A 26,824-nucleotide genomic window follows, 5' to 3' on the forward strand; every position below is an offset into this window, starting at 1 on the left:
ATCTGAGGGACAGAAAAGCAATACATATTATTGATTAACATGTAGCAGGGGAATTACATACATGTATCCTCACTCTAGATACTAAAAGACCATGCAGATTTCTGGCTCCTCTTACTATATTATTATACTGGAAGTCATACTGATCAGAGGAACCAATAGCTAGGCCCTAGCTGATTTCTTATAGCATTATTGCTGTGTTAAAGAGAAGAGAAAATGCAAGAAATAGAGCACTAAGTCTAAGGGGTATATAATTGTGCTGCTTAACACTTCTTGCACTCTTTAATGCTGATTTTTACGGGCATTGTTATGCACTGCACCAAGTTAGGGGACTGTATTGAGTAGGATGGTGGGTGCCCCCACCTCACCCCTCAGAAAATCCAGAACTGTTGGACACAGGCAGTACTATTTATCTATTGGGAAAGCACAGGATATTGAGTTCTATTCTTGTTTATCTAGTTCAATTGTGAAGAAACGGTGAGTTCTGAAAGGAGTATTCTCTAAAATATCTACATTCAACTTCTTTCTAAATTGTTATGGAAAGACACAAAATGTCATTTATTTTCAAAAGTCAAAGGACTATAATCTGGATAGCAATCAGTGGTTATACAAGTGCACAGTTTAGTGAAAAATGTATAAATTTTGACCTTATTCTAAGTGAAAAGTAAGTGACAACAGTATGATTATTATGAATAGTAAAAGGGTATATTTCCACTTTACATATGACTAATAAAATTACTGTCTTCTCCACTGATGACCAGATTATAAATATGGCAGTAAGAGTCTTGTGTGGACATTACATAGCATTAATTGCACTTACAGTTTATAACATGCAAGTCAATATTAGTACTGACTTTCTCTTCAAATGTATGAAAATTTGTGAGTACATTTATACAACCTTTAGTTTGAGCATGACCACTCATAAATGCATCAAAATGAAAAGAAACGAGTTCTAAAACTTCACAAAAATACAAAACTTTTTTTTTATGATTTCAGGCACACAAGCTGGAGAATTATCACTCAGTTTCATCAGGTGAATTTTCGCTCAGACAAACATGTGAAAATACGTTTATTTGTGAAAGTTATGAAAGTTTCTATTCATTGCCATTATTTCCAGAGTCTATTTTGCCAGGTTCTGACTTGCGAATTAATGAAGCTGTATCCTCAAAAATGTCACTGACGTCATATCCTGTATTACAACAAATATGTTATATTCAATATTCAAGCACCAAAATGCTGGCATTTTGTCATATTTAAAGTGGAATCATTTGTATAAGTTCTAACCATATTTTACTTTGTATCCTTCTATATTGTTAATGAGTGTGCACTAAAAGGGGACCTGTCACCTTAAAAAAATAATTCCAAATCCTATTTTACGATGCAAAATAAACTTTACTTGCACTATAAAAATTATTTGAGTCTTGCCTATTTTTACGTTGGAATCGACAATCACAGCAAGCAGGCAGGTGCCATTTTGTGAACACTGTATTAAGGCAAGCTTTGCATCATGCCATAATCTTGTTTATGTTTCAGAATGGGCGACCTCATGCCCATACCCAGGCACTAGCTACACAATTAGATGTTTAGGAGGGAGGGGGAATGTGCAGTGAGGGGCAGCCAATATATGATTGACAACTGAGACTTTTAAACAAGTTTGTAACAGATATGGATGTTTTAATTAAAAAAAAATAATTTGGGTTTCATGTTTAATTTGTAAATTACTTTAGAAAGTAAAGTACACTTTTTTTTTTTAAATTTGTAACCCATTCCACATTTGTGTAAGGGTGGACTCCTGGCTTCTCTATAGTTTAAGTAAATTAGTGAATTTCCATGACCAATGAACCATTACTGACACAAGTACGCCAGCATTATTTTGCTGAGACGTAATTGCTCATTTTATGAATACACACATTCATCACGAAATAACATCTGACGTAGTTGCACAAAGTAGGGTGAACATTTCCGAAGCAGAAATTTGCATGCAAGTAAATCTGCCCCATTAATTGAATATATTGGCTGGCACTCTCCAACATAGCCACTATATACTATAACAAGCATATTAGTGAGGGTAGGCTTCTCTAAATAAGTGCGTTTTAAGAGATACTTGGGAGAAAGTAGGACATACCGTGGGAGTAAATTCCAAAGAAGGGGTGCAGCGCATGAAAATTCTTAAATATAAGCATGTGAGGAGGTAATGAGAGAAGAGTTGAGTAGCAGGCCAGTAGAGGAGTGTAGTAAGCTGTTAGTGAGTATATAGAGATGAGTTCAGAGATATAGGGAGGGGCAGAGTTATGAAGTGCTTTGAATGTCAGGGTCATTAATTAGAATTTTATTCTGAAAGGCAGCAGAAGCCAGTGCAGGGATTGGCAGAGTGGCGTGGCATAGGAGGAGCGGTTGCTGAGGTATATGAGCCTCGCGGCAGTGTTCATTATGGACTGGAGAGGTGACAGCCTGTGGCAGGGAAGGCCAATTAATAGAGAGTTACAGTAGTCTAGACGCGATATGACAAGAGTGTGAGAAAGAATTTTGCAGCATCTTGGGTGATAATTCCCAGTGACTGCGTTAGCTATTCAGAATTACAAAAATTGAGAGCAGGCAAGTGCCTTGTATACTGCTGGGATATTACATGGAGGTAGTCTCAGAACATGTCAGGTCATAAACAGAAAAAACAGCTAGTCAGAGTACCAGGGATATTACAAGAAGGTAGTCACAAAACAGGCTGGGTCATACACAGATTGTAAATTACAGAATGAGGTATAAGGAATTTAGAACGCTCAGGCATGACAAATTCAAACAGGAACCATAAGAATCCTTGTCCAAATTCTAAGGTGGAATTCACTGTGGAGGAAGCTATTTTTTGAGTAAAAGTGCTGTTAAAACAGGTATAAATACAATCTCCATATTCACAAACAAAAATCCACCAAGATACTCAGGCTCAGGCACCACTTTTAATTTTTTGGTAAAAGAAAGAACGGTCTGCAGACACTTTTGTAAATATGTGGTAAAACTACAAAATCAGAGAAGAAACTGCATTTTTAATGATATTCTCTCCTGACATTTTTGAAATAGAGTAAAGCACAGTGTAACTCTTCCACCTGTCCTCCACTCTGTATTGTTTCCTTCAGTCTCCATTCACTCCACTTTTAGGTGCAGCGTGGAGGACTAATTAGCATATTCATGGGGATTAGCAGCCTATTGTCAGGGTAAAAGACCAGAAATGAATAACAATAGGATTATAACTAAGGAAACCAGTATATATTACCTCACATTTGCATTATTTTGCTATTTTTATGTAATGTTAGCATTGAGATATATATATCATAGATCTATATTTTTAAGATGATGTTAAGCCAAACTGTAAAATTTACATTTTCGTACCAGTGCAGCCCCCCATTGTGCCCAGAAATACAGAGCTGCTCAGCAGAGTTGTCCACACATTTAGCTGTGTCGCTTGTGTCTCCAGCATCCATCTTGCTGATCAGTGAGCAGTTGTGTGTATGAACACTGTAAGCTAAACTGGGCTAGGGCTAGTTCCCAGGTGAGATAAAGGTTTGTGAATGTGACGGGAAATCCAATAATTCTATTTCCACTTTTATTTTGTCTCAATATCACCACTTTTGTCAATTCTCCCCAGTTTGTTGGAGGCCAATCAGCAAATGAGCCCCTATTCTGACTGAAAGCAATCTAAAAGGAACACAAGCTCACTACTATTATATTCCGCTATATCTTATATATAGAAATTAAACTTTGTTTGTGGCTTGTTGTTTATGCTCTAGGCTACGTTTTTTTTTTTAAAAAAAAACTTCTCAGGGACCATTTTCTAATACAACAGGAACCAAAAACAAATTTTTGTTCAAAGAACATTGCGCTACCATAATACTACATTCAATATTAATGTTTGGGAAGAGACATTGTACTATGTACAATTTAAATACAGGTATTGGATCAATTATACAGAATTATCGGGACCTGGAATATTCCATATAAGGGATATTTCCTGTAATTTGAACCTCCAAACTAAACTAAATGGGAGATTTTGATCAGATTTTGAAGATCAGTTTTTTTTCTTGCCGTTTTAAAAAACTTGGTTGGCCTTTGCTTATGTACAAACTCTCATTAACAATACTGCCAATAAAATATAAAATATGCAAAAATGCTTTTAAAGGGGAAATATTGTGAACATTAAAATGTAATATACGGTAGCTTCATGACATTGACAGTGAAATAAGAAACTTTCTAAATATAATTGTAACGCTATTCTGGGCTATCCAGACCACAAAGAGTTAAAGTGTCCAGCTAATTGTGTGAGCATGGGTTACACTGCGACTTACACAACAGGGTCAGGGCTTTCACAAAGTGGAAGCTTTCCCTTTAAGGTGCAGTAGAACTACAAATCACAGGCTACTGTATATAAAAAGATAGGAATTGAATGCCAGGAGGTTCTTGATAAAATAACAGGAGGGATTTTATTACACAAGGACAATTGACCTCAGGTTTTACTCACGCAGGAGTTTAGGAGATAGCAGATGATATGGAGTCAGACAGATCACACGATACAGCAGGAAGGTTGTCACTCCCATAAGTCTCAACAGGCATGGAGTACATCAATTCATACAAGACCGATGCTACCTCTGTGGGGATAGGGATCAATTACTGTAGAGATCAGGCAGTCCTCTGCTAACCTAGGTCCCTATTACTGAGTTCTCTGCACTAAAGGCAACAACAAGGGAAGCCTTGTAGGAAGCTACTTCCAACTAGCAATCCTTGATGGAGCAACAACTGCTCATGCTGCTAAGTACTATCTGCCTTACACTCCTAGAGAGTCTATTACCACAGCTTCCCTAGACTAGCTATTCCTCTCTCACGGGGTTGCCTGGTCCGCTACTCAAGCACCAAAGGTGTCAGGTAACTTTGGGATAAATGGCTTTACTGGGCCTTGGTGATCCCAGGCTCAATGGGAACACCCAGCTTTCAGGACACCAGGAGCCAAAGAGGAAGAGGCCACTCCCTACACACACTAAATAGTCGTGTGGCAGGAAAGTGTCACTACTCTCTTGGCCAGTAACTGAAAGTATTACTTAAGGAATGCTACAGGTCTTAGTGTCCGATAGTAAAGGATTACTGATAAGTAGGGAATTAATTCTATCGGGCCTATTAACCCTATAGGTCCCTACATAATCAAAAAAAATTCTGTACCGTTTATGAAATAATCAAGTTTAACTTCACATCCTCAATATCTGCATCTGTTTCTCTTCGTTTCTGTTTACATGAAGGAGTTGGGTGTGAGATTTTCATTCACAGGCAGGTCTTATTTAGGGGAACTACCTTTTCTTACAGATGTGTTAGAGCTTACTTACTGACTCCTGCACAAACAAAATGTAACAAAATAACTGACTTTGGCACAAATCCTGCATGTAGAGAGAGAATATTTCTGGTGATTTAAAAGAGTGAGCTGTAATACATCTTCTTTACAAAAGGAGCCTCCCAAAGGCTGCATTGGACTGTCATTCAAAATCAGACTTCCAAGGCCTGCTTGAAGAGAGAATGAAGAGAGTCAGTTGCTGAAATGGGGAGAGCAAAGGTTAACTTGATTACTTCAGAAACATTTCAGAATTTTAACTGATTATATTTAAACAATGCCTTATTTTAGTATGAAGCTTATGTTAAATTTTCATTTTCTAATTAGTTCAGGAAAACAGTCCAAGAAACATATAACAGGCATTCTTGACCACAGGGTTTGCATTTTTATGCTTGTATATTAATACATAAAATGTAATGCTTTGCTTCGAAAATGATTTGCAGAAATGATGTGCCTTTTTATGCCTATAGCTGTTCATGCTGAGTTTAATGATGCTCTCTATTAAGACATCAGACCCAAGCAGATTACAACAAAGTTAATGAATCTAGACTTTCAGAGCTTAGATACTGTATGAATCACAGCCAGACCCCTGTTATGAAGATCACATATAAACAGAAGCATTTCTAGAGCATGACACAGTACAGCATGATGCCTAGGATAGCCCATGTTTTACATGAATGCTTTGCTCTCCACAAAAAAACCTACAGAAATGCTCTGATAAAGAATCAAGATAAAAGAATGCTGACAGTTTAATTCATTACAGTTCAATGAACAGAACCAGGTTGCAAGATTTCTCATTTAAATCATTGCACTTCATTGAAATGTCTTTGGAGCTTCATGCCACTTTCAAAGTAGCAGAAGAAATCGTGTTGACATGCTGAGCAAGGAAATCCTTACTCATGTTTAACCTTTGACAATATGTATCCAAAATTAAGCTTGATAAAACATACAACATACTGAAATTGCTAACAATTAACCCAGGGTGTTTGACCACATAATTCTATGGGGGGTTTCACACCAAACCTTTTATTTATTGTTTGTTTTTTAATATGCATGTGTTAATATGTGTTAGTAAAAGGATACCTATACCCACAAACATTGTAGGTCTCTGTAAAAATATATCCCATAAAACAGCTTATATATAAAACCCTGCTTCATCTAAATAAGCTATATCATAAAAATATAAATTTTCAGTAGTATGTGCCATTGGGTTATCCTAAATAGACAACTGCATTTTAAGAACAAAGAGCTGATCCCTGTAACCATATGATTCACTTTTCACACAAACAAACCAAGGGCACACATACATCTTAGGTCACATGAGCTAATTACTGGAAAAAGCTCAGTCTTTTTCTCTCACACTCCTTGTTGTTAGAGTTAGAGCTGCAGTATTTCTGGTCAGGTGATCTCTGAGGGAGTACACAGACCATCACAAAATGGGGGCTCAAGGTAAAAGACGTGATAGGGCAATATTTACTGATATCAATATTCCAGGTTGAAAAAATTCTGTTGGTTAAGTAACTTTAATGGAGATAAACCTAAGTTACATTGTGACGAGGGTTTGCTCACCCTAAAATAAATATTTAATATGAGCAGACAATATTATTCTAAAGTGGTTATTTACAACATGGCAACAGGTGCAATCTGCTATTTTTTTTGCACTTTGCACACTACCTTCCAATGAATTCAGATTGCAGGTCTTACCCCATTTTGGATTACAGAGACCTATGGCCTCACCTATGAATACAGCCCTGCTACAAATTACATCAGTAATCACTGTTATAACTGATGACAAGCACCATTTATAAGGCAACCCCCTTAGTGCTCATGCAGAGAGCACTTCTGTCTGGGGTCTGTCTGCACTGTGAACCTTGTGCTGAAAAAAGAATTAGACGCAAAGTAAAGAACACAGTATTGGAAAGCACAGGCCAGCCCTGGGGTCAACTGACTGTTAAGGGCTTTTAAAACATAAAATACAGGTGGTGTGAGACTCTTAATTGCTCCCTCTCAACTGCTCCCTCTGCTTCTTTAAACAGAGAAAAATGTTACCCTGTTACCCAGTGTGGTAGCAATTTCCCCAGAGCCTACACATTTTCAGTTATTCCTTTGGTCACTTGCAGGGGTAGGCAGAATAGGCAAGTGCCTAGGCTGCCACAGTGGGTGGGGTGGGGGGGGGGTACACTTGGGCTCATACCTTTGCTGCCTCTAACTCCAGTCCTGAGTTCAGTTTTACTGTCGGGTGTGTAGGGTGGACTATGCTGGTGACTTTCCTTGGGTACCTTTTTGCGTCTGCACTGCTCTGGTCAGTTGTTCACAATATGCAGCTTGTTACATGAAAAAGACATATTTGCACATTTTAAATTATTTATATTACTTTCAGAAAATATTTGTGTTTTGGGGGTCAGCTTACTGTATAGGGGCTGTAATAACAAAATTATAGCAGCTTGTTGTTTTTGCATTAGCTGAATAATTCACATGCACTATTTATATTTTAGGGTTTCTACATAATTAGGCAATTATAGAAATAACGGTATCAAACTATTCAACGGTATCAAAACTATATTTATGATGTTTTATGTGTATACCTTAGATTAGAACATGTAACATACACAAGATTCTAATGAATGCAAGCATTGATTTTATTGAAACTGCTAAATTTAACAAAGATTTGTAATTTGGTATTTTGGAGTAAAACGTCTTATCTATATGTGTACTATCCAAAAATGTATATTTTTCTCAGGTCACTTTTATGTTTATGGATATTTTTGACACATATTGTAGGGGGAAAATTCACTAAAGGCGAATTTTCACCTTGGAAGGCTCCGCCACATTTTGCTCAACTTCGTCAGACATTAATACGCTAATTCATCAAAATGCAAAGTTACGTCTTGGCAGATGACCACTGGCGAAGTTTCATTGCTGCCTAGCGAAACTTTGTAAACACATTTATGCTTGTCAGTTTGAATAGGGCGGGTACATATGGATCGTGTGGACGTCTTTATTAGAGATGTTGGTGAAATTTCTTTGAGTGGCCACTTATTATTAAAATGTCCAAGGAAGCAAAATAAAGACAAAAGAGATCCTCTAATGAGCCCATCCTAAAACAAATGTGGCAAGCCCCTCAAATGGTTAAATTAAGTTAAATATATTTAACAGTTACAACTTTTAAACATCATCCCACTATAAAATTTTAAAAAACGCCAGCATTTGAACTTTTTTATGACTTTTTGGCACACAGGATATGATGTCACAGACATAATATTGTTGAGGATGTAGCTTCATCTTAGCAGTTCGCCAGGTATAACCTGGAGAAGCAGAAGGAGTAACGTGATGGAAAATTGACACTTTAGTGAATCTGCGGAGTAACGATCATTTAAGTGAAAATTCACCTGGCAAAAGCGTGCGAAACTTCGTTAGTGATGTACTATTTTGCTAGCAAATTGTCCCCTAAGCCTGTTAGTAAATTGGCAATGTCCCTGTAGATTAGATTTCTGTTGAATTTTCGCTAGCGACGGCCACTTTGCCCTTTATTAAATCTGCCCTATAAACTTTATTGAAAATTGGTATGCACTATTAACATATTAGCATTCATGTGCACCATATATTTAGCTATTTCTACTGGGAATCAAACTGTTCAGAAGACTCCAGGCATTAGGGTTGCCACCTGTTTGGTTTTGACCCGAACAGTCCGGTTTTTCTAAGGCCAGTTCGGGCCTCACGGTTTTCAGCCATTTGAAACCCGAACATTAATCTGGCCAATATATGAAAACCAATTAAATACAAAGATACTCATCTTGACATGACTTAGTTATTATCAGGTGCAGTTAATTTCTTGTTATTACAGAAACAGAAATACGCAAATCAATCAAAAATAAGAAATGTTTTTTCTAATTGAGCACTGCGGTATTTCAGAGCTTTCTGGATAACTGGTTGCTGTCTAATAGATCCCATACCTGTAGTTAAAGGATTGGTCTTATTTACCGGGCAGAATACATAGATGTAGGGTTTAAAGCCGTGTGGGTTTCAACTGGACATCTCAGTTTGTCAAAAAGCTGTCCGTTCAAAACTTTCTGTCCCTTTTAAAACATTGTGAAAACTGGACAGAAATCCAGCCAGTTGCGTATAAGTGATGCAATAACCCTGACCCGGCATCATAACTACACGACATCATCTCTGATGTCATCATGCCCACCCGAACATCACTGCTCCACCCGCCCCCTTTGTTCAAGTTTAGCCCCTGGCATACATATTTATGATCATTGTTTTTTTATTTGCACACAACACAGTAATCTTTGCAGATTACTACTTTACTACTTTGTAGTTTGAAGTAAAATAATTTTTTACCCACTTAGAATTTTTTGCAACTTTTGAATATGTAATAAATACATATTTGGTTTGTCTGTATTATTTGTGGTTTTATTCTTTAGGTATCTAGTGTCATATAGTCTTGTATAAATCACATTCAGGCTCAAGGCATTTCAAATCACCCTGCTAACCTGAATATCTAAAATAGAGGCAACTAGCCAGAGCCCAGCACATAGCAGAAATTCTTACTCACATATAGGAGGCAATTTCTAGTGTTTTGTCCCCCTCATGGCGGTAGAAAGCTCTAGAAATGACCTGGCATGGAATTAAACCTATAGCAGCACACCATACTAATATATATATATTATATTACTAATACATATGTTAATTAATTTTGCATCCTGTGTCCTCCTCTCAGATATTCACATAGGGAAATACACAACTGTCACAACACCTTTGTCAGAGAGAAAAAAATAACTGTCTGCAGCGTAAGGCTTTTTCTCTGTGGTGATGCAACGCTTCGCTGTGATTTGCCGAACCCCGCGACTCCCTTTGTGATTGGTCGGCGAGAAATGCACCAGCATTTAGGAACAAAGAGAAGAAGAGGATGAGAGAAAAGGGCGGGACTGCAATTTGGCAGTCCTGGGATTGGCTTCCTTCATTATGTATCGTCGCGCTGTTATTTTTTTTAACCCATTAAGGACGGGCTGGAGCTACGTCACTTGTTTTTCAAACAACTTCTCCAGCCTGCTGCGGTCTTTTTTTAAAAAAAAGGACAACCGTGTGCGGATATCTTGTTTCTATTGGTTAAAAGTGTCACGTTACTTTGCCCTAAACCAATAGCGTCGTGGCTACTGTAATGACGCGCCTGTTGCTAACGCTGCACAGCTGGTTGAAGGGGGCGTGGATGGCTTAGTTTTCCTTCTTGTAAGCCGGGGCCGAATCATGGAGCCTGTGCTGCCTGCAAGGGGCAACCGGGAGAATGTTCTCGGAAAAGCGACAGCTGAAATGTACGTGTCCAGCTTTCCTTCCGAACAAAAGACGGAGCAAGAGAAGCTGTCTGGCGTAGTAAAGAGAGTGCACCGGGATCTGCGCAAGAAGTATCGGGAAGGTGAGTGATGGGCTGTATAGGGCACACGTTAAATGCCTCCGCACTCAAATAGCAATGCGCAATATGCAGCTGTAAATGCCACTCATCATACGCCTATTTGTCATTTACTTCTGCATGTGTGGTTTCACAAGTCATGTATGAGATCTTACTCATTATGTTACGACTGGCCACTCTCCATTAATGGCAATGACATTCTGACTTATTTGCACTTGGTCTTCATTCTTAATAATTTTTTTTGTTTTTATTTGTTTTTTAATGAATTCACTCTTTTTTTTTTTTTTTTTTTTTTTTATCTGGCAGCTTTCTACTTGGCTTTTTAGATGGGCTGACTTTACCCCAGCAGATATTAAGAGTGCACAGTAGTGTGAGACTAAAAGGGCATTCAGAAAAAGTAGTCCCTAGAGAAGTACTCACCTCTTCACAACAGTCTCTTTCACATTGGAGCAGTGATTAAGGCCCTGTTGTGCTCACTCATTGCATTCAGTGGTTTACACTTTTTTTTCTGGGGAATGGGTTTGTCCTTTGGTGAGCAGTGGCCTCTGAACGACTTGCAGGTGCTAGTTACTATATATTCTGATCCAGTACAAATAATACAGGTATGGGATTCGTTATCCGGAAACCTGTTATCCGGAAAGCTCCAAATTATGGAAAGGCTGTCTCCCATAGACTCCATTATAGTATAATGTTTTTATTTCCCTTTTATCTGTAATAATATAACAGTACCTTGTACTTGATCCAAACTAAGATATAAGTAATCTTTATTGGAAGCAAAACCAGGCGATTTACATTTTTAGCTGGTGGAAGGCAGGGGAAAGCAAATCAGGGGAGATTAGTCACAGTGAAAAAGAGATTTGTCGCCTGGAGACTAAATTCCCCAGAATCTGCCCGTGTGGCCAGACCCTTAGTCTGATGACGATTGTGATATTCTGAGACAATTGGCTATATATATATATATATATATATATATATATATATATATATATATATATATATATATATATATATATATATATATATATATATATATACACAAAAGCCATGAATATCCTTATAAACGGTGAGTAGTGATGTCATTTCTGTCACATGACTTACTAAAATTTGTGTATTATAATAAATAAAGTACCCCCAGTTGTAAAATATGAGGATATTAGAAGTTACCTCGGAGTTCCATGACCTGTATAAAAACACTCGGCCTTCGGCCTCGTGCATTTATATGGTCATGAAACTCCTCGGTAACTTATAATATCCTCATATTTTACAAGAGGGGGTACTTTATTCACTATATTAATTAGCAATATGGTTGCTATGGCCCAACTACTCAAGCAACCATGCACTGATATGAACAAGAGACTGGAGTAGGAGAGAACCTGAAAAGAAAGAGGAGTAATAAAAAGTAGTAAAAACAACACATTTGTAGCCTTTCAAAGCATATGCTTTTTAGACCCCCATTTGAAAACTAGAAACAGTCAGAAGAAAAGGGCAAATACTTAAAAAACAAAAAAAATTTTTTTAAAAAAGACGTTGAAAATTTGCTTTGAATTGGCCATTCTATAACCTACTAAAAGTTAACATAAAGGTGAACCACCTCTTTATGTTAAAAAATTTTTTAAAACAAATTCTCAACTCCTCACTAAGATTTAAGTAAATGCCTGGTACCTCACCAAGAATAAACACTCATGGCATCAGTGCTTTGAAATTGCATTGGGTTACATTTGTCTTTTGGCAGATTTTAGGTATGGTATTCCAGATTCTAAATAGACTGCTTTTCCACATCCGGTATCTTTGGATATTACACACCATGTCTGTGCTAGTAATAAGAATACTAGCCTCTCAGTCAACATTGTGCAGGGGTTAGTGAACCTAGAAGAGGGAGTTTAGAGTTTATCCTTAGACAGGGATTATTAGAAAGGAGAATAAGTTTGAAACTGTAATATATAACAAAATCCTATTTTGACATTTGGTACATAAGTTAAGGTGAACATCCCTTTTAAGTCTCACTGAACTTTGTGAAACTTCTTTTAAGTAAGACTGTGTCAGTGAATTTATCAGATGGTTATTACATCTGCATGTTGGATGGATCTCTTCACACTATGGGGCCCATTTACTTTGCTCGAGTGAAGGAATAGAATATATAAAACTTCGAATTTCCTATATTTTTTTTTAATATTTTTGGCTACTTTGACCATTGAATTGGCTACTTCGAAGTACTGTCTCTTTAAAAAAAAAAACTTCGACCCCTTACTTCGCCACCTAAAACCTACCGAGGTGCAATGTTAGCCTATGGGGAAGGTCCCCATAAGCTTTCTAACAATTTTTTGGTTGAAGAAAAATCGTTCGATTGACGGATTAAAATCCTTCGAATCGAACAATTCGAAGAATTTAATAGTTCAATCGAACTATTTGCGGAAAATCCTTCGACTTCGATATTCGAAATCGAAGGATTTACATTCGGCAGTCAAAATATGGAGGGTTAATTAACCCTCGATATTCCACCATATGTAAATTTTGATCTAAGTGATTAGAATGTTGCAACTTCCATATAACTAATGAGAACAATCACACGCCATTGATTTCTCTGCAATGCCATGGAGTGTGCGTTTGGGACCTTGTTTGTGTTTACATTAATTAGGGTGGCTAAGCTCTTTATATTTCCTGCATCTGGGCCTCCGTGACAGGCTTGCTTATTGGGGAAAATACAGTATTCATTTATGAATTTAAATATGGTATTTATGTGATAACTTAGGAAATTACATAAATTGTTGTGTTTTTGTCTTTTTGATTACAATGTATTGTTGTTTTTATACTAGTAAAAAGTGTAGGTTTGCTTCAGAACGAGTTTTAGAGGCTGCTGTAGCAAATAACAGATAAGATAAAAGGAGTATATTCTTGCATAAACAGTTGTCATAAATTACATTTGTAGCTCATTAGAGCACTATGGAATGAAAATAGATATATATATATATATATATATATATATATATATATATATATATATATATACGAAATCCAAAGGTGCACTCCGTTAAGGGACACTCACAGGGTGTTTTCAATGCAGGATAGTTGTGTATTTATTCCACTCAACGTTTCGATCCCCCACAGGGATCTTCGTCAGGAGATTGGTTTGTTTGTAATCTCCTGACGAAGATCCCTGTGGGGGATCGAAACGTTGAGTGGAATAAATACACAACTATCCTGCATTGAAAACACCCTGTGAGTGTCGCTTCTTTCTGCAAATAGATATATAGAGAGAGAGAGATAGATAAAGAGAGATATATAATATTTTTTTTTTCTTCACATTTTGCTTTTCCTGTTACTATTATATTTAAAGGCATATAAAACAATTTCATTTTTTTATGAGGTTGCCCAAACTTACAAATACTTACTGATGCAAGTTTTAGTAATGTTGTCCCGTTATGACCTATTTCCATATCCATCATCTTTCTATTCAGGCCTCTCCTATTCATATTCCAGTCTCTTATTTAAATCAATGCATGGTTGCTAAGGTAATTTGAACCCTAGCAACCAGATTTCTGCAACTGCAAACTGAAGAGCTGCTGAATAATAAGATAAATTACTCAAAAAAACAAAAATAATATTAAATGAAAACCAATTGCAAATTGTCTAAGAATATCCCTCTCTACATCACCTTCCAAAACTTTTTTCAGTTGAGTTGTTTTCAGATTGTTCACCATAACCAAAGACTATTTTCATTTGCTTTCCATCTTTTATTTTTACTGTTATCCCAAAGTTTTTAAAGTTTAATGTTCCTGTCTCTAGTGTCTCAGTCTGGCAGCTCAGTGGTCCAGGAGCATCTGAACTGTTTTGCTACATTTAATTTGATACAATTAACTGATACATTTGGTACATTTGGTTTGATACTGTTGGCTTATACATTTGCTACATTTAGTTGATACAATTAGCTGATACATATCTCAGCAGTATCTGTGGGGGAATATTCGCAACTATTGTATCAATTCTAACAGCTGCCTTTAATAAAACTCAGGAATTCTGCTCAGCAGAGACAAAGATAACAAATGTATCAATTTAGAACAGTTGGTGTCGGTGACCCCTTCCCTCCTATAGCTGCTTTACAAGGTGAAAAATGAAACTTAAGTATTAGAAAAACATTCACAAAAAGAAAATTGAAAGTAATTGGAAAAGGTCTTTATTTCTGGTGAACTAACGGAAACCAACTGAACTGGAAAAAGTGTTGGAAGGTGAACAACCCCTTTAACATAAGAGAAGGGTAATTTATACAAGCTGTTTGTTGATCGTTTCTTGAGATCTACTGATCACCAGCTAAAGGTCTATTTGTAGATCCTGAACCACCTTTTGGGCACCCCTGACCTAGGCTATTGGCATATGGGGCACTTTGCACAGCATGGTTCACTCCCATTGTAGAAAATGCATATTTTGGTTCCTGTGCCAGATATAAACATCTTTCACACTAAAATGTAGATGACTAAATCTTCGGCCATTAGCTGTGCTTATATTCCATAAACTCAGATTCCAATGATGTAGTGCAATATGAGATTATTCTTGGCGTTTTTGGGGATAACCCAAGCAGAATACTCCAAGGGTAGTACACATGAATCTTGTTAGAGATAAATGTGTGTTTTTTTTAATATACAGTCCTATGAAAATGTTTGGGTACTGCTCTTTAATTCTTTGGAGTTTTCTTTATCATTGGCTGAGCTTTCAAAGTAGCAACTTTCTTTTAATATATAACATGGCTTATGGAAACGGTAGTATTTCAGCAGTGACATAAAGTATATTGGATTAACAGAAAATATGCAATATGCATCATAACAAAATTAGGCAGGTGCATAAATGTGGGCACCCCAACAGAAATATTACATCAATACTTAGTTGAGCCTCATTTTGCAAATGTAACAGCCTCTAGATGCCTCCTATAGCCGTCTGGATGGCGGTATTTTTGACCATTCGTCCATACCAAATCTCTCCAGTTCAGTTAAATTTAATGTCTGCCGAGCATGGAAAACCTGCTTCAAATCATCCCATAGATTTTCAATGATATTCAAGTTGGGGGACTGTGACGGCCATTCCAGAATATTGTACTTCTCCCTCTGCATAAATGCCTTTGTAGATTTCAAAGTGTGTTTATGGTTATTGTCTTGTTGGAATATTCAACCCCTGCAAAACTTCAATTTTGTGACTGATGCTTGAACATTATCCTGAAGAATTTGATGATATTGGGTTGAATTCATCTGACCCTTGACTTTAACAAAGGCCCCAGTCCCTGAACTAGCCACACAGCCCCACAGCATGATGAAACCTCCACCAAATTTGACAGTAGGTAGCAGGTGTTTTACTTGGAATGTGGTGTTCTTCGTCTGCCATGCAAAGCACTTTTTGTTATAAACGATTAACTCAATTTTTGTCTCATCAGTCCAAAGCACTTTATTCCAAAATGACTGTGGCTTTTCTAAATGAGCTTTTGCATACAACACGCGACTCTGTTTGTGGTGTGAGTGCAGAGAGGGCTTCTTTCTCATCACCCTGCCATACAGATGTTCTTTGTGCAATTTGCACTGAATTGTAGAATGATGTACAGATTTACCATGTGCAGCAAGATGTTCTTGCAGACCTTTGGAGGTGATCTGATCATTCTCACAATCCTCCACATATGCCGCTCCTGTATTTTTCTTGGCCTGCCAGACTGAGTTTTACAGCAACTGTGCCTGTGGCCTTCCATTTCCTGTTTACATTCCTTACAGTTGAAACGGACAGTTTAAACCTCAGGTTTTTTTTTTGTAGTCTTTTCCTAAACCATGTTACTAAACAATCTTGTTTTCAGATCTTTTGAGAGTTGCTTTGAGGATCCCATACTGTCAATCTTCAGAGAAGAATCAAACAGAAGCACAACTTGCAATTGGCCACCTTAAATACCTTTTCTCATGATTGGACACACCTGCCTGAAGTTCAAGGCAACTAATCCAACTACTTGGTGTTACCAGTAATCAGTATTGAGCAGTTACATGCATTCAAATGAGCAAAATTACAATGCACTGCCAGTTTTCAACATTGGATTTAATTCCATACAACTGAATACTGCTTCACTAAAACATTTTGTTCAGGAAACACCCCAGACTCAGATGTTCCTGGGAAATGAAAGACATGCCACTGTTATCTATTAACTAACTTATATTGCTCTGCTTTGGGGGGGAAAAAAAAAAACTTCTTGTGTTTCTTCTTTTAGCTGGAGACTTTGAAAAAATTTGGCTGGAGCACTGTAAAGATAAGGGAAGATTGTGCGAATATGCTGTTGCAATGAAAGCCTTGGCAGATAATCACTGGGCAAAGAAATGTGAAGGGGAAGGCCGTATTGAATGGTGCCTCGGGTAAGTATTAAATACAGCAGCACTTTACCTAAAATAAAGTCACTGCCTCAGTAAAGAATATTATTTTTCAGATGGAAATTATTTCAGATGGAAAATGTGCAGTTGAGTCATTCCATCATTCAAAATTATAATCCACAGCATTTTGCATTTTCCCCCCTTTCTAATAATAGTTTTTTTTCTTCTTGTGTTGTTGCATACCTATGCCAGATTTGCTTGGTGGGCAGTGCAAAGACCCAGTATACTTGTAAGCTTAACTTATATAGGCAGTTTAGCCTGACAGGAATGCTTTTAAAATGATGTTTATAAGAAAAGCTGGATGGTGTTGGTGTCATGTGATATAAAGCCTTCTGAAAACAGAAGGTATTTACTTGCCTCATGCCGTATACATAGCACAGCCTTAATGCCACAAACAAGAGGTTAACTCTCACATGCAGCATTATAAGTGGAGACATGCAAATCACTCCTTTTGTCCCTGTGGCCAACTATGCATCCAGGACCGCTGGTTTATAGTACAGATACAGCCTAATAGTTCAGAGCCATATATACAAACTTGCAGACAGCCTGTTTCGATCTTGTTGGATCTCATCGTTGCAAGATATTGGAACATGGCTTCTGAGGGGGTAGGACTTATGGAGTAGCGAAGCAAAAGACCTAGCCTTGTGCATGTGACAGGCTTTTTGACTCATTTTAGCCCATCTCACCATAACCAGGCAATGTTCTCTGCTTTAAATGTGATCAAACAGTTATATCAATATTTATTCGATAGACTATTAGCACCACCACTACCACATGACTTAGACCCATGAATCATTCTTTATTAAAGGAATTGTTCAGTATAAAAACTTAAAAACTGGTTAAATAGACTGTGCAAAATAAAAAAAAAAGTTTTCAATATAGTTAAATGCCAAACGTAATGTATAAAGGCTGGAGTGACTGGATGTGTAACATAATAGCCAGAACACTACTTCCTGCTTTGCAGCTCTCTTGGTTTCCACTGATTGGTTAAAAGGTAGTAACCAATCAGAGACGTGAGGGGGGGGGGGCACATGGGTCATAGCTGTTTGCTTTTGAATTTGAGCTGCATGCTAAGGATCAATTGCAAACTCACTGAACAGTTATGTTCCATGTGGCCCCCCTTAAAGTTGTTGACTAAGAGTTAGAGAGCTGAAAAGCAGGAAGTAGTGTTCTGTTAGACATCTCCTCACTCCAGCCTTTATAGATTACATTTTTAGCTAACTATATTGAAAACATGTTTTTATTTTTATACCGAACTGTTCCTTTAACCTGACTGTCCTTTCAGAGACACGAGGAGCTGTAATCTCAATTACAAAGTTTGCACCCAATTTAGTAATTTATAGCAATCAATCTGATAATGGTGTTCAAACAGATGTCACAAGAGGTGTTGCTAGGTCTTATGCAAACTTTACAACGTGAATATATTTCGTGAGATGAAAGCTCCTTCTCCAGCTGAGGCCAGGTCTTTATCAGGTGATTGGAACATGCCTCTCAGATATAAGCTGTATTGTCATTAGCCAGCTTGTTGCTCAGGAACCTTGGTTTGTGAGTTTCTAATTAATAATGATATCTCACTGTGCTATAGAGAAGTGTTTTTCCTGTTCATCCAGACCGCAAATTGCTGCTGAAGTAGAGGGTTCCCTGTGATTCAAAAGGAGTGGCCAGATTGATTAAAATTCCCTTTGTCTTACTGCCCATTATGGTTACATTTCAAAGTAGATTATCAATAAAATAAGTTTTTTTTTTTTTTTTTTTTTTGTCATTTACAGTGTTTGCCAAGAATATTTTTTCAATGGAGGAAAGAAGAAAGCAATAGAAAAAGATGCAAGGAGAACTGCTTTAAATAAGTTACAGTCTTCAAACTGTGCAGAAGCTGAAGTTTCTGATTTCAGTGTTCCAAATCCGAAATCATTGAATGATGAGTAAGTTCTTAAATGCCTTTGACTTGATTGATTAATAATATATGTAAAATTCCTTGAATGTAAGGTCATCTGCACAGAAATGTTTTTATTCCTATGCTGATTCTGCCTAAAAACTGAATCCGAATCCTAATGGGGTGGGAATGGGGGAAATCCTTTTTTATTGCCTTGATTTGTGACAAAAAGTCACGCGATTTCCCTCCTAACCCCTAATTTGCATATGAAAATTCGGTTCAGCCAGACAAAAGGATTCGGCCGAATCCTCGATTCGGTGCATCCCTAGTTGCCACCTTTCCGGGCAGTGAGTCCGAGAAGGGGGGCAGGACTGATATCATGGGACCATGCAGTGATGTCCTGGGTAGGGACTAGGGTTGCCACCTTTTCAAGGAAATTTTTTACTGGCCAGTGGTGGGGGCAACCCTAGTAGGCACTGATGATGGGGGCGGGCTATGCCATGACTAATGTCAATCTAGGTGGTTTTCCAAATTAGAATCCTTGACCTGGACAGCCCCTCTGAAAAACAGGTCAAACCCAGGCGGGTGGCAACTAGTGAATGAAACTCTTTGCTAGTTTTTGCCTCAAAAAAAGACACCCATAGACTCCAATAGGTTTTTCTCCATTTCGCAAATTTTCGTCGACATGGAGCTACCAAATTGACACAGTCCTTATTTGGCATCATGTTTGTGTTGCTCCCCAACTGTGTTTTTTTTTTTTTTTTTTACATTTGAATGGGTAAAAAAGTTTGGGGACCCCTGTTTTAAGTGATACAGTTATAGGGTTATCCAGAATGCTCGGGACCAGGGGTTTTCTGGAAAACGCCCTGAATATTTTGTAATTTTGATCTTCATACCTTAAGTCTACTAGAAAATCATGTAAACCCTAAATAAACGTAATAGGCTGGTTCTGCTACCAATTAGGAATACTTAGATATTTGTTGAGATCAAGTACAAGGTACAGTTTTATTACAGGGAAACTGAAAATATTGTTTTCAAATTTTGATTATAATGGAGTCTTTCCATAATTCGAAACTTTCTGGATAACATGTTTCCGGATAACAGATCCCATACCTGTACCAACATTGTCACTGTTCTGAAAGGTACTATTTTCATCCTATAAGTATGTCTGTAAGCAGAAGTTATTTTATTTTTTCTCTGTAGCTTTTTCGTAAAAAAATTCCTAGTTTTGGCTGAATTTATCCTAAGGTTTGTTTCTTTCTTCATGTTTACAATCTGCAAATATTAATATTTCTAATAATGTAATTGCAAAATATTCATTTTCAGATATATGATTGGCAAGATAAGATTGCTTGATGTAGGAAGCTGCTATAATCCCTTTTTGAAATATGAAGATTTTTTGGCTGTTGGCATTGATATCGTTCCTGCTGTTGAGGTAATCTGCTTTTATTTGCAGAAGTAATGGAGTTTAGCCTTTAAAATCAGTTGAAGTCTATACTAGTTTAACATAATGTTTATTCATTTTGAATTCCCCCAAAATTACAAAATATTAGTTTGCATTATATTTATTAATATCTAACTGGGCACAATAAGCTCCAGTCCGATTGGTGCCCTTTTTCAACTGAATATCTTGTGTTGACCGTACTTCTGATGTAACAGATTTATTTTTTTAACTAAATAAGAAAATGTGAAATCACTTTAATTTTCTAACTTCCTGTTGGAAAATAAACACTTTCTGGTTCTGCAGAGGCACTGCTTAAAGGAGAACTAAACCCCCCCCCCCCGTACTAAAAGCCCCCTTAACTTCCTGGCATTGTGCCACCCCCCAGTTCCCTGCGATGTGCATTAGTAAAACAAAACAAAAGAAAAACCTTTAAAATAAGTTGATGCTTAAATGCTGAGGAGCATCTCAACGCCGACATGCGCGGTTAAAGCTGACTCCTGACTTGGCCCAACTGCGCATGCTCCTGCATCCTTCGTGTCAGTGAAGAGACCAATTAAAGTGACGGAAGATGGTGATCAGGAGCTCCGCTGCATTTATGGGTCAGATTTTTTTTTTTAAAGGGTTTTTCTTTCAGCCACTAATGCACATCGCGGGGTGGGAGAAGTTGGGAGAGGGGGATAATACCAGGAACTTTAGGGGGGATTTTGGTATGGGAGGGGTTAGTTCACCTTTAAGGGAAACTGCACATAGTAAGATTTGTTGCCAGATGGGCGCAAGTATGTTTTACTTATGTATGTATGCCAATCATAATGTTATTCACTGGCAAGTAATTTTGTAGATTTCTTGTCTATTCCTTGTGCTAACTTGGGTTAGGCACATGTACCAGTCTGGGGCAGAAGTTGTGTACCTTAAAAATTGGCACCCCCATTGATTTACCTTTCTTTGTCCTTATAACGTACTATGTAGCTCAACCGTGCAAACACATTTATCATTTTATTCTTAAAGGGAACATTCTAAATATTTTCAAAATTATGTACTTTTGCTGGATATTTCTGGTTACCCTTCACCTCACTCTCTGCTTTGTGCTGTAATGAGAGAAAATAATTGACAGTGTTAAAGTGTAAAGGTCTTGTAGTCTGAGCATTTCAGTATCCACAAAGTACTTGCACAAATAATCTTACCAGGGTGCAGGGTTAAACATCAATATAGAAATGTGCTATGCTTCCACGATAAATATATATCGCTCAAACTTGTCCTGTCTGTCAGACTCTGTACTTTACTTGTGTACTTTTGTTTTGGAAAGATGTAAAAACACAGAAAATTCCATTGGTTTGCATTCCTACAATTCTCCCTTGTGTACCAGCACATAAGCAAACATTCGGGCAGTTGTAGGCCCTTGAGTCCTGCTCAGGTCTTAAGTGGCTCATTGTCACTGGTGTGTTTGTAGGTTTCAATCCTCTTTTATGTGGAGATATGTTTGGCAGGTTATGAATTTAGTCCCGCTGTATCTACTTTAGAAGGAGATGCTTGCCTATCATGTTTTTTGCCATCTCCATTTAATAGAAATTTGTCTAAAGTACTGTCTTGCTGTGTGATTTATTTTTATCAATGAATAAAATGTCAACCACTGAATGAAGCAGATTCATAGTTCCATCTGCACAAAACAAAGCCAGATAAAGAAGAATATATATTTGATTTTGCCCTGTCCCTTTTATCAAAAGGATGGCATTTGTGGAAATCATAATACTTGATGATTTAAATTATAACCATGAAGTGTTATATATATATATATATATATATATATATATATATATATATATATATATATATATATATATATATATATATATATATATATATATATATATATATATATATATATATATCTTTAATGTTTTTCATTTTTCTTTTTAGACTGTTTTCAAATGTGACTTCCTGAACCTGCAGATTCAGAGACCACTTCAGCTTGCTCCAGATGCAATTGATGCCTTTCTAAAACAACTACAGAGTCCCATTGATTACTTACCTGCTGAACTTTTCCACGTTGTTGTTTTTTCATTACTTCTTTCTTACTTTCCTTCTCCTTACCAACGCTGGATTTGCTGTAAAAAAGCCCATGAACTTCTCACTTTCAATGGTTTGCTGCTCATTATAACACCGGATTCTTCACATCAAAATCGACATGCTGTGATTATGAAGAGCTGGAAAATTGCTATTGAGTCTCTTGGCTTTAGACGTATGACCTACTCCAAATTCTCACACATGCATCTAATGGCATTTAGAAAAACGTCACTAAAAACTACAAGTGATTTGATTACTAGGAATTATCCAGATATGCTTTACATTCCTCAGGATTTGAATTATGACAGAGAAGAGGATCATTTCAGTAATTGCTGCCTCCGATCAGAACTTGAAGATGAACAACTTGCCTGCGGTTTTACAGAACTACCAGACACTCCATATGACTCCGACTCTGGAGACAGTCACAACAGCACAATGCCTTTCTATGAGTTTGAAGATCCTATACTAATAGGATAGTGTCCAAAGCTTTTGTGACACTAATGCCAAAAAGCAGCTATCCTGGGCCAACATCAATCAAGATTTTTAAGGATTTTTAGTGCCTAAATATACCTTAATTGCGCGTACACAATAATAATGGTTAAAAGTTCTTGTTTAAGGCTTCATGTTCCAATAAATAGGTATGACCAGTTTTGTAAGCTTTGGCATGACTTCACCGATTTGTTACTTGTTTATTCCCTGTTAGTTTTGCAGGCATTTTAGTACAGCAGCTATACAGCAGTCTGGCCAGTTTCAACCATGCTGCCTATACAAATTTCACCTCACTGTCAACTCTTTGGCTTATACAGTCACTGCAGCAGTCAAAACCCCCATTTGTCATGAAGCTTTCTGGGTCTTACAGGTTTTATACAAACAAAAATCTCACTGAATGTGCATTAGTTAAAGTAAAAGCATAAATTGAATCTAAACCCAAAAATGTACTGATGTAAATTTAATCTGTGTGCATCTCTGAGCATTTATGCAATTTACATTCATTTTCTGAGATTTAGCATTATTAGACTGCTAATACTCAGATTATGAACTGGGAGTCTGCATCCCTATAGTTAACTGAATCCCAGAAGTGCATAGAAGTTGCTGACTCTTATCAAGAGTCGAATCTGAGTTCATGGGAGTTTGTAAAATATCCCATGAACTCGGAATTCAGGGGAAAAAATGACCAATCGAAAAAAAAAACGCATTTTTCAAATTCGGGTGAATGGGTTAGACCAGCAAACTCGAATCTAATTAGATTTGAATTTTTTCACAAAAAAACCTCTATTTTCAGGAAGGCTGCAAACAACTCCAAATTGATCCTAATGGGCCAGTACATGATAAATTTTGAAAATCAAATTTTAAAAACTTGAAATGAAATTTTGACTATTCCCGAGTCGAATAGCACTAAAAAAATGTTCAAAATTCCAATTCATAAATTAGGATTTTCAACTCGACCCTTGATAAATCTGTGCTTAAAGAGAGCTGTTGAGCAAAGCTTTCCTAGCATTAAAACACTGTTCAAAACTGTGAGTAGCTCAAAACATAAAATAAATGGAAATTGTAAAAGAGCTCAGAGGACCACTCTTTTTAATAGTTATGCCAATTCATATTTTGAGGTCTAGATCCACTTTAAAAGGAAATCTCATTCAAGTGAATATACCTTATTTACAGGTGTTTTGTACCATCACAGCAGTTTTTTTTTAAATAGGGAAGGTGCCTATTGCATTGTCCCCAGATTTCTGACAGAGCTCAGATTAACTCTGCTGTCCCCTTATTGCAATGTCAGAGTATGCGAGCACAGTACAACGTCTTGTATAAACCTTATAGCTAAGATAATTTGCTCCATGGCTGCAAAGTGTTACTGAAATATGTATCATTTGATTTCAGATCCTAAAATGAAGGAGTTCTGCACAGGGGTGGGGGTGGTTCACCTTTAAGGTAACTTTTATTATGTTATAGAACTGCCAGTGCTAAGCAACTTTTCAATTAGTTTTCATTATTTTTTTTATAGTTGTTTGCCTTTTTCTTCTAGCTCTTTGCAGCTTTTAAATGGGCGTCGCTGACTCCCTTCTAAAAAAACAAATGCTCTGTAAGGCTACAAATGTATTGTTACTGATGCTTCTATTCAGGCCCTTTCCTATTCATATTCCAGTCTCTTATTCAAATCAGTGCATGGTTGCTAGGGTAATTTGGACCCTAGTTACCAGGTCGGTTAAGATGCAAATTGAAGAGCTGCTGAATAAAAAGCTAAATAACTCAAAAAAACACAAATAATGAAAACCAACTGCAAATTGTCTCAGAATATCATTCTCTACATCATACTAAAAGTTCTCAAAGGTGAACAACCCCTTTAAGGGTTTGGAGTAATTATAAATGTTGCACAAGTATATTTTATCATCTAGATATGGGCTAAGCAGCAATTTCTAGACACTGTAGAACAAAGGTGTTCATTTATGATGCCTTGCTGAATCTTTGCACTAAAACATATTTTAGACTTTGTACTCATAAGCTGATTATTTATTTAAATTAGTTTTTTTTTTTTCATTTGTTTCAAGCTAAGTATTTCATGCAATGTCAAGCATTAAAAAGGTATATGGTACTATTAGCAGTAATATTTGATAAGCACCTTTTGATTCATGGTAACATTCATAAAGTTTTTACTTTGTGTTCCTAATAAAATGTCAGCCTTTATGATATAAAAGTGTGTTTAATTTGTGATTCATTTTTATTAGAGTTGCAGCAATGGCAACAGTGCCATTAGCAACTAATCATAAATTAATTTTAATCCGTCCAATACAACTTGTTATGGAGTGGAGGCTGCAGCTTATCCCACTGTTGTGCAGCCATCAGCCCACACTGCAGCAACTTTTCCTTACCCAGTGAAGAAATCATCCAAGCCACTCTTTAAGGCAGCAATAGACTCTGGCACGGCATCCTCACCCAGCAGGGCATTCCACAACCTGACTGTGAAAAACCACCTACACTGTTTCAAATGAAAGTTCTCCAATCCGAAGGAGTGAAATCGTAATCGTAAATTTTGGCACACATTTTTAAAAAATTGCCAAGCAAACAAATGCCCATTGACTTCAATGCATTTGGCAATTTTTCTTGCCATTATGCAATTTTTTGGAGGGGAGAGAAACAGTCAGATTCAACAATCACTATCTATAACCAGACCTGAAATATGGCTGCCGTGAACTCCAATCCCTGAATCTGCACCGAGGGGCAAGTAAAAAGTTAGGGGCATTTGCCTGGGGTAGCAGCTAGACTGGGGGGAGAAGGGAGGGCGGTCTATGTGGGTGGGGATAGGGTTTTTTTTAATAAGGGGTTTGTTTCTTCTTTAATCTAAACAGGACAAGCAGGGAAATTATCAGGGCACAGATAACCCTATTCTGTTTTGACTCTTTACAACCCCATAGAAGCCCCTTCCACCCCTTATTTTTTTACTATACTACTTGCAGTGAGGTTGCGAATATGGATGAAGAACTAGGCCCTGAGGGGCTTGAAGGCCATTCAGATGCTACCTGAAAGTTAGAGGATGATGGAATTATGATATTCCTGAGGAAAACTGTCTGGTAGCATGGTGTAGCTCAACGCTTGAGGGGCAGGTCAGAAGCAGAATGATTCAAGTAGTGAATGCCCTTTGGTGTTGCATGATCTGCTGGTGAAAAGAATATTGGAAACAAGACTGTGGATTGCTGCTGGTGGAGCAGGTTTGCCGCAGGTTGATGCAAACAGTTGCTGCACTTGAAGTCACATTATCTGTAAACGAGCTTTGAGAGCAGACTGGGACTCACCGAAGGTTGGGTGGGTATGCACAGCAATCCAGGCAGAGTGTATGCGAAACAATAGGATAATATTCTCTGCAGACAGCGTTCCATATTGCACAATGGCAGCATGCAATGACATCACTTTTGGTGACACACGTATGGACGAAGAATGGCAAGGACATCGAAAACAGGATTTTCTACATGCAACGTGAGGTAGGATAGAAATTGGTTGGCAGCAATGGATTTTTTTGACTATAGTACTGAAGTGTGTATGTTACCACGGTGCTACCAGGCTGGGTGTTTTTGGTTTTTTAAAAGGCAAGGTATATAGTGTGCCTATCCATTACTAGTGTTCTTCTGCACATATGCTGTATGTATATACATAAATATGTGTGTATATATACTGATTTCCAATATTGTTTTATTTCTTAGATGTCTAAGTCCCCTTCTAAACGTTAGCAAATTGTATGCTGCATGTAGGCAGCTATTGCCTGATGAACACAATCAAAGGTTGTGTATGTCTTGCATGAAGACAA

At 37.3% G+C, this 26,824-nt stretch overlaps 1 protein-coding gene and 1 long non-coding RNA gene across 3 annotated transcripts; one reads left to right on the forward strand and one right to left on the reverse strand.

Annotated features, from left to right (window-relative positions):
• Window positions 1-1,049: 1,049 nt before the first annotated feature.
• LOC121402188 lies at window positions 1,050-10,412 on the reverse strand. Of its 2 annotated transcripts, none has more exons than XR_005966668.1 (4): window positions 10,116-10,412; window positions 7,551-7,680; window positions 4,502-5,529; window positions 1,050-1,186 (listed from the first exon to the last, which is right to left on the reverse strand). It is a non-coding gene; the product is annotated as an uncharacterized LOC121402188 (long non-coding RNA). The 2 variants fall into 2 exon arrangements; XR_005966669.1 differs by lacking the exon at window positions 1,050-1,186 and having other exon boundaries at window positions 4,418-5,360; window positions 5,459-5,529.
• Window positions 10,413-10,561: 149 nt separating this feature from the next.
• On the forward strand, window positions 10,562-24,679 carry bmt2.S (base methyltransferase of 25S rRNA 2 homolog S homeolog). Its single transcript, NM_001091829.1, is given in 5 exon segments — window positions 10,562-10,772; window positions 16,993-17,134; window positions 18,919-19,071; window positions 20,349-20,457; window positions 22,381-24,679. Coding segments are annotated over 5 exon segments (1,194 nt in total). The 5' UTR covers window positions 10,562-10,606; the 3' UTR covers window positions 23,005-24,679.
• The last annotated feature ends 2,145 nt before the right edge of the window (window positions 24,680-26,824 follow it).

The sequence above is a fragment of the Xenopus laevis genome, chromosome 3S (genome assembly GCF_017654675.1).
Source record: "Xenopus laevis strain J_2021 chromosome 3S, Xenopus_laevis_v10.1, whole genome shotgun sequence".
Lineage (NCBI taxonomy): Eukaryota > Metazoa > Chordata > Amphibia > Anura > Pipidae > Xenopus > Xenopus laevis.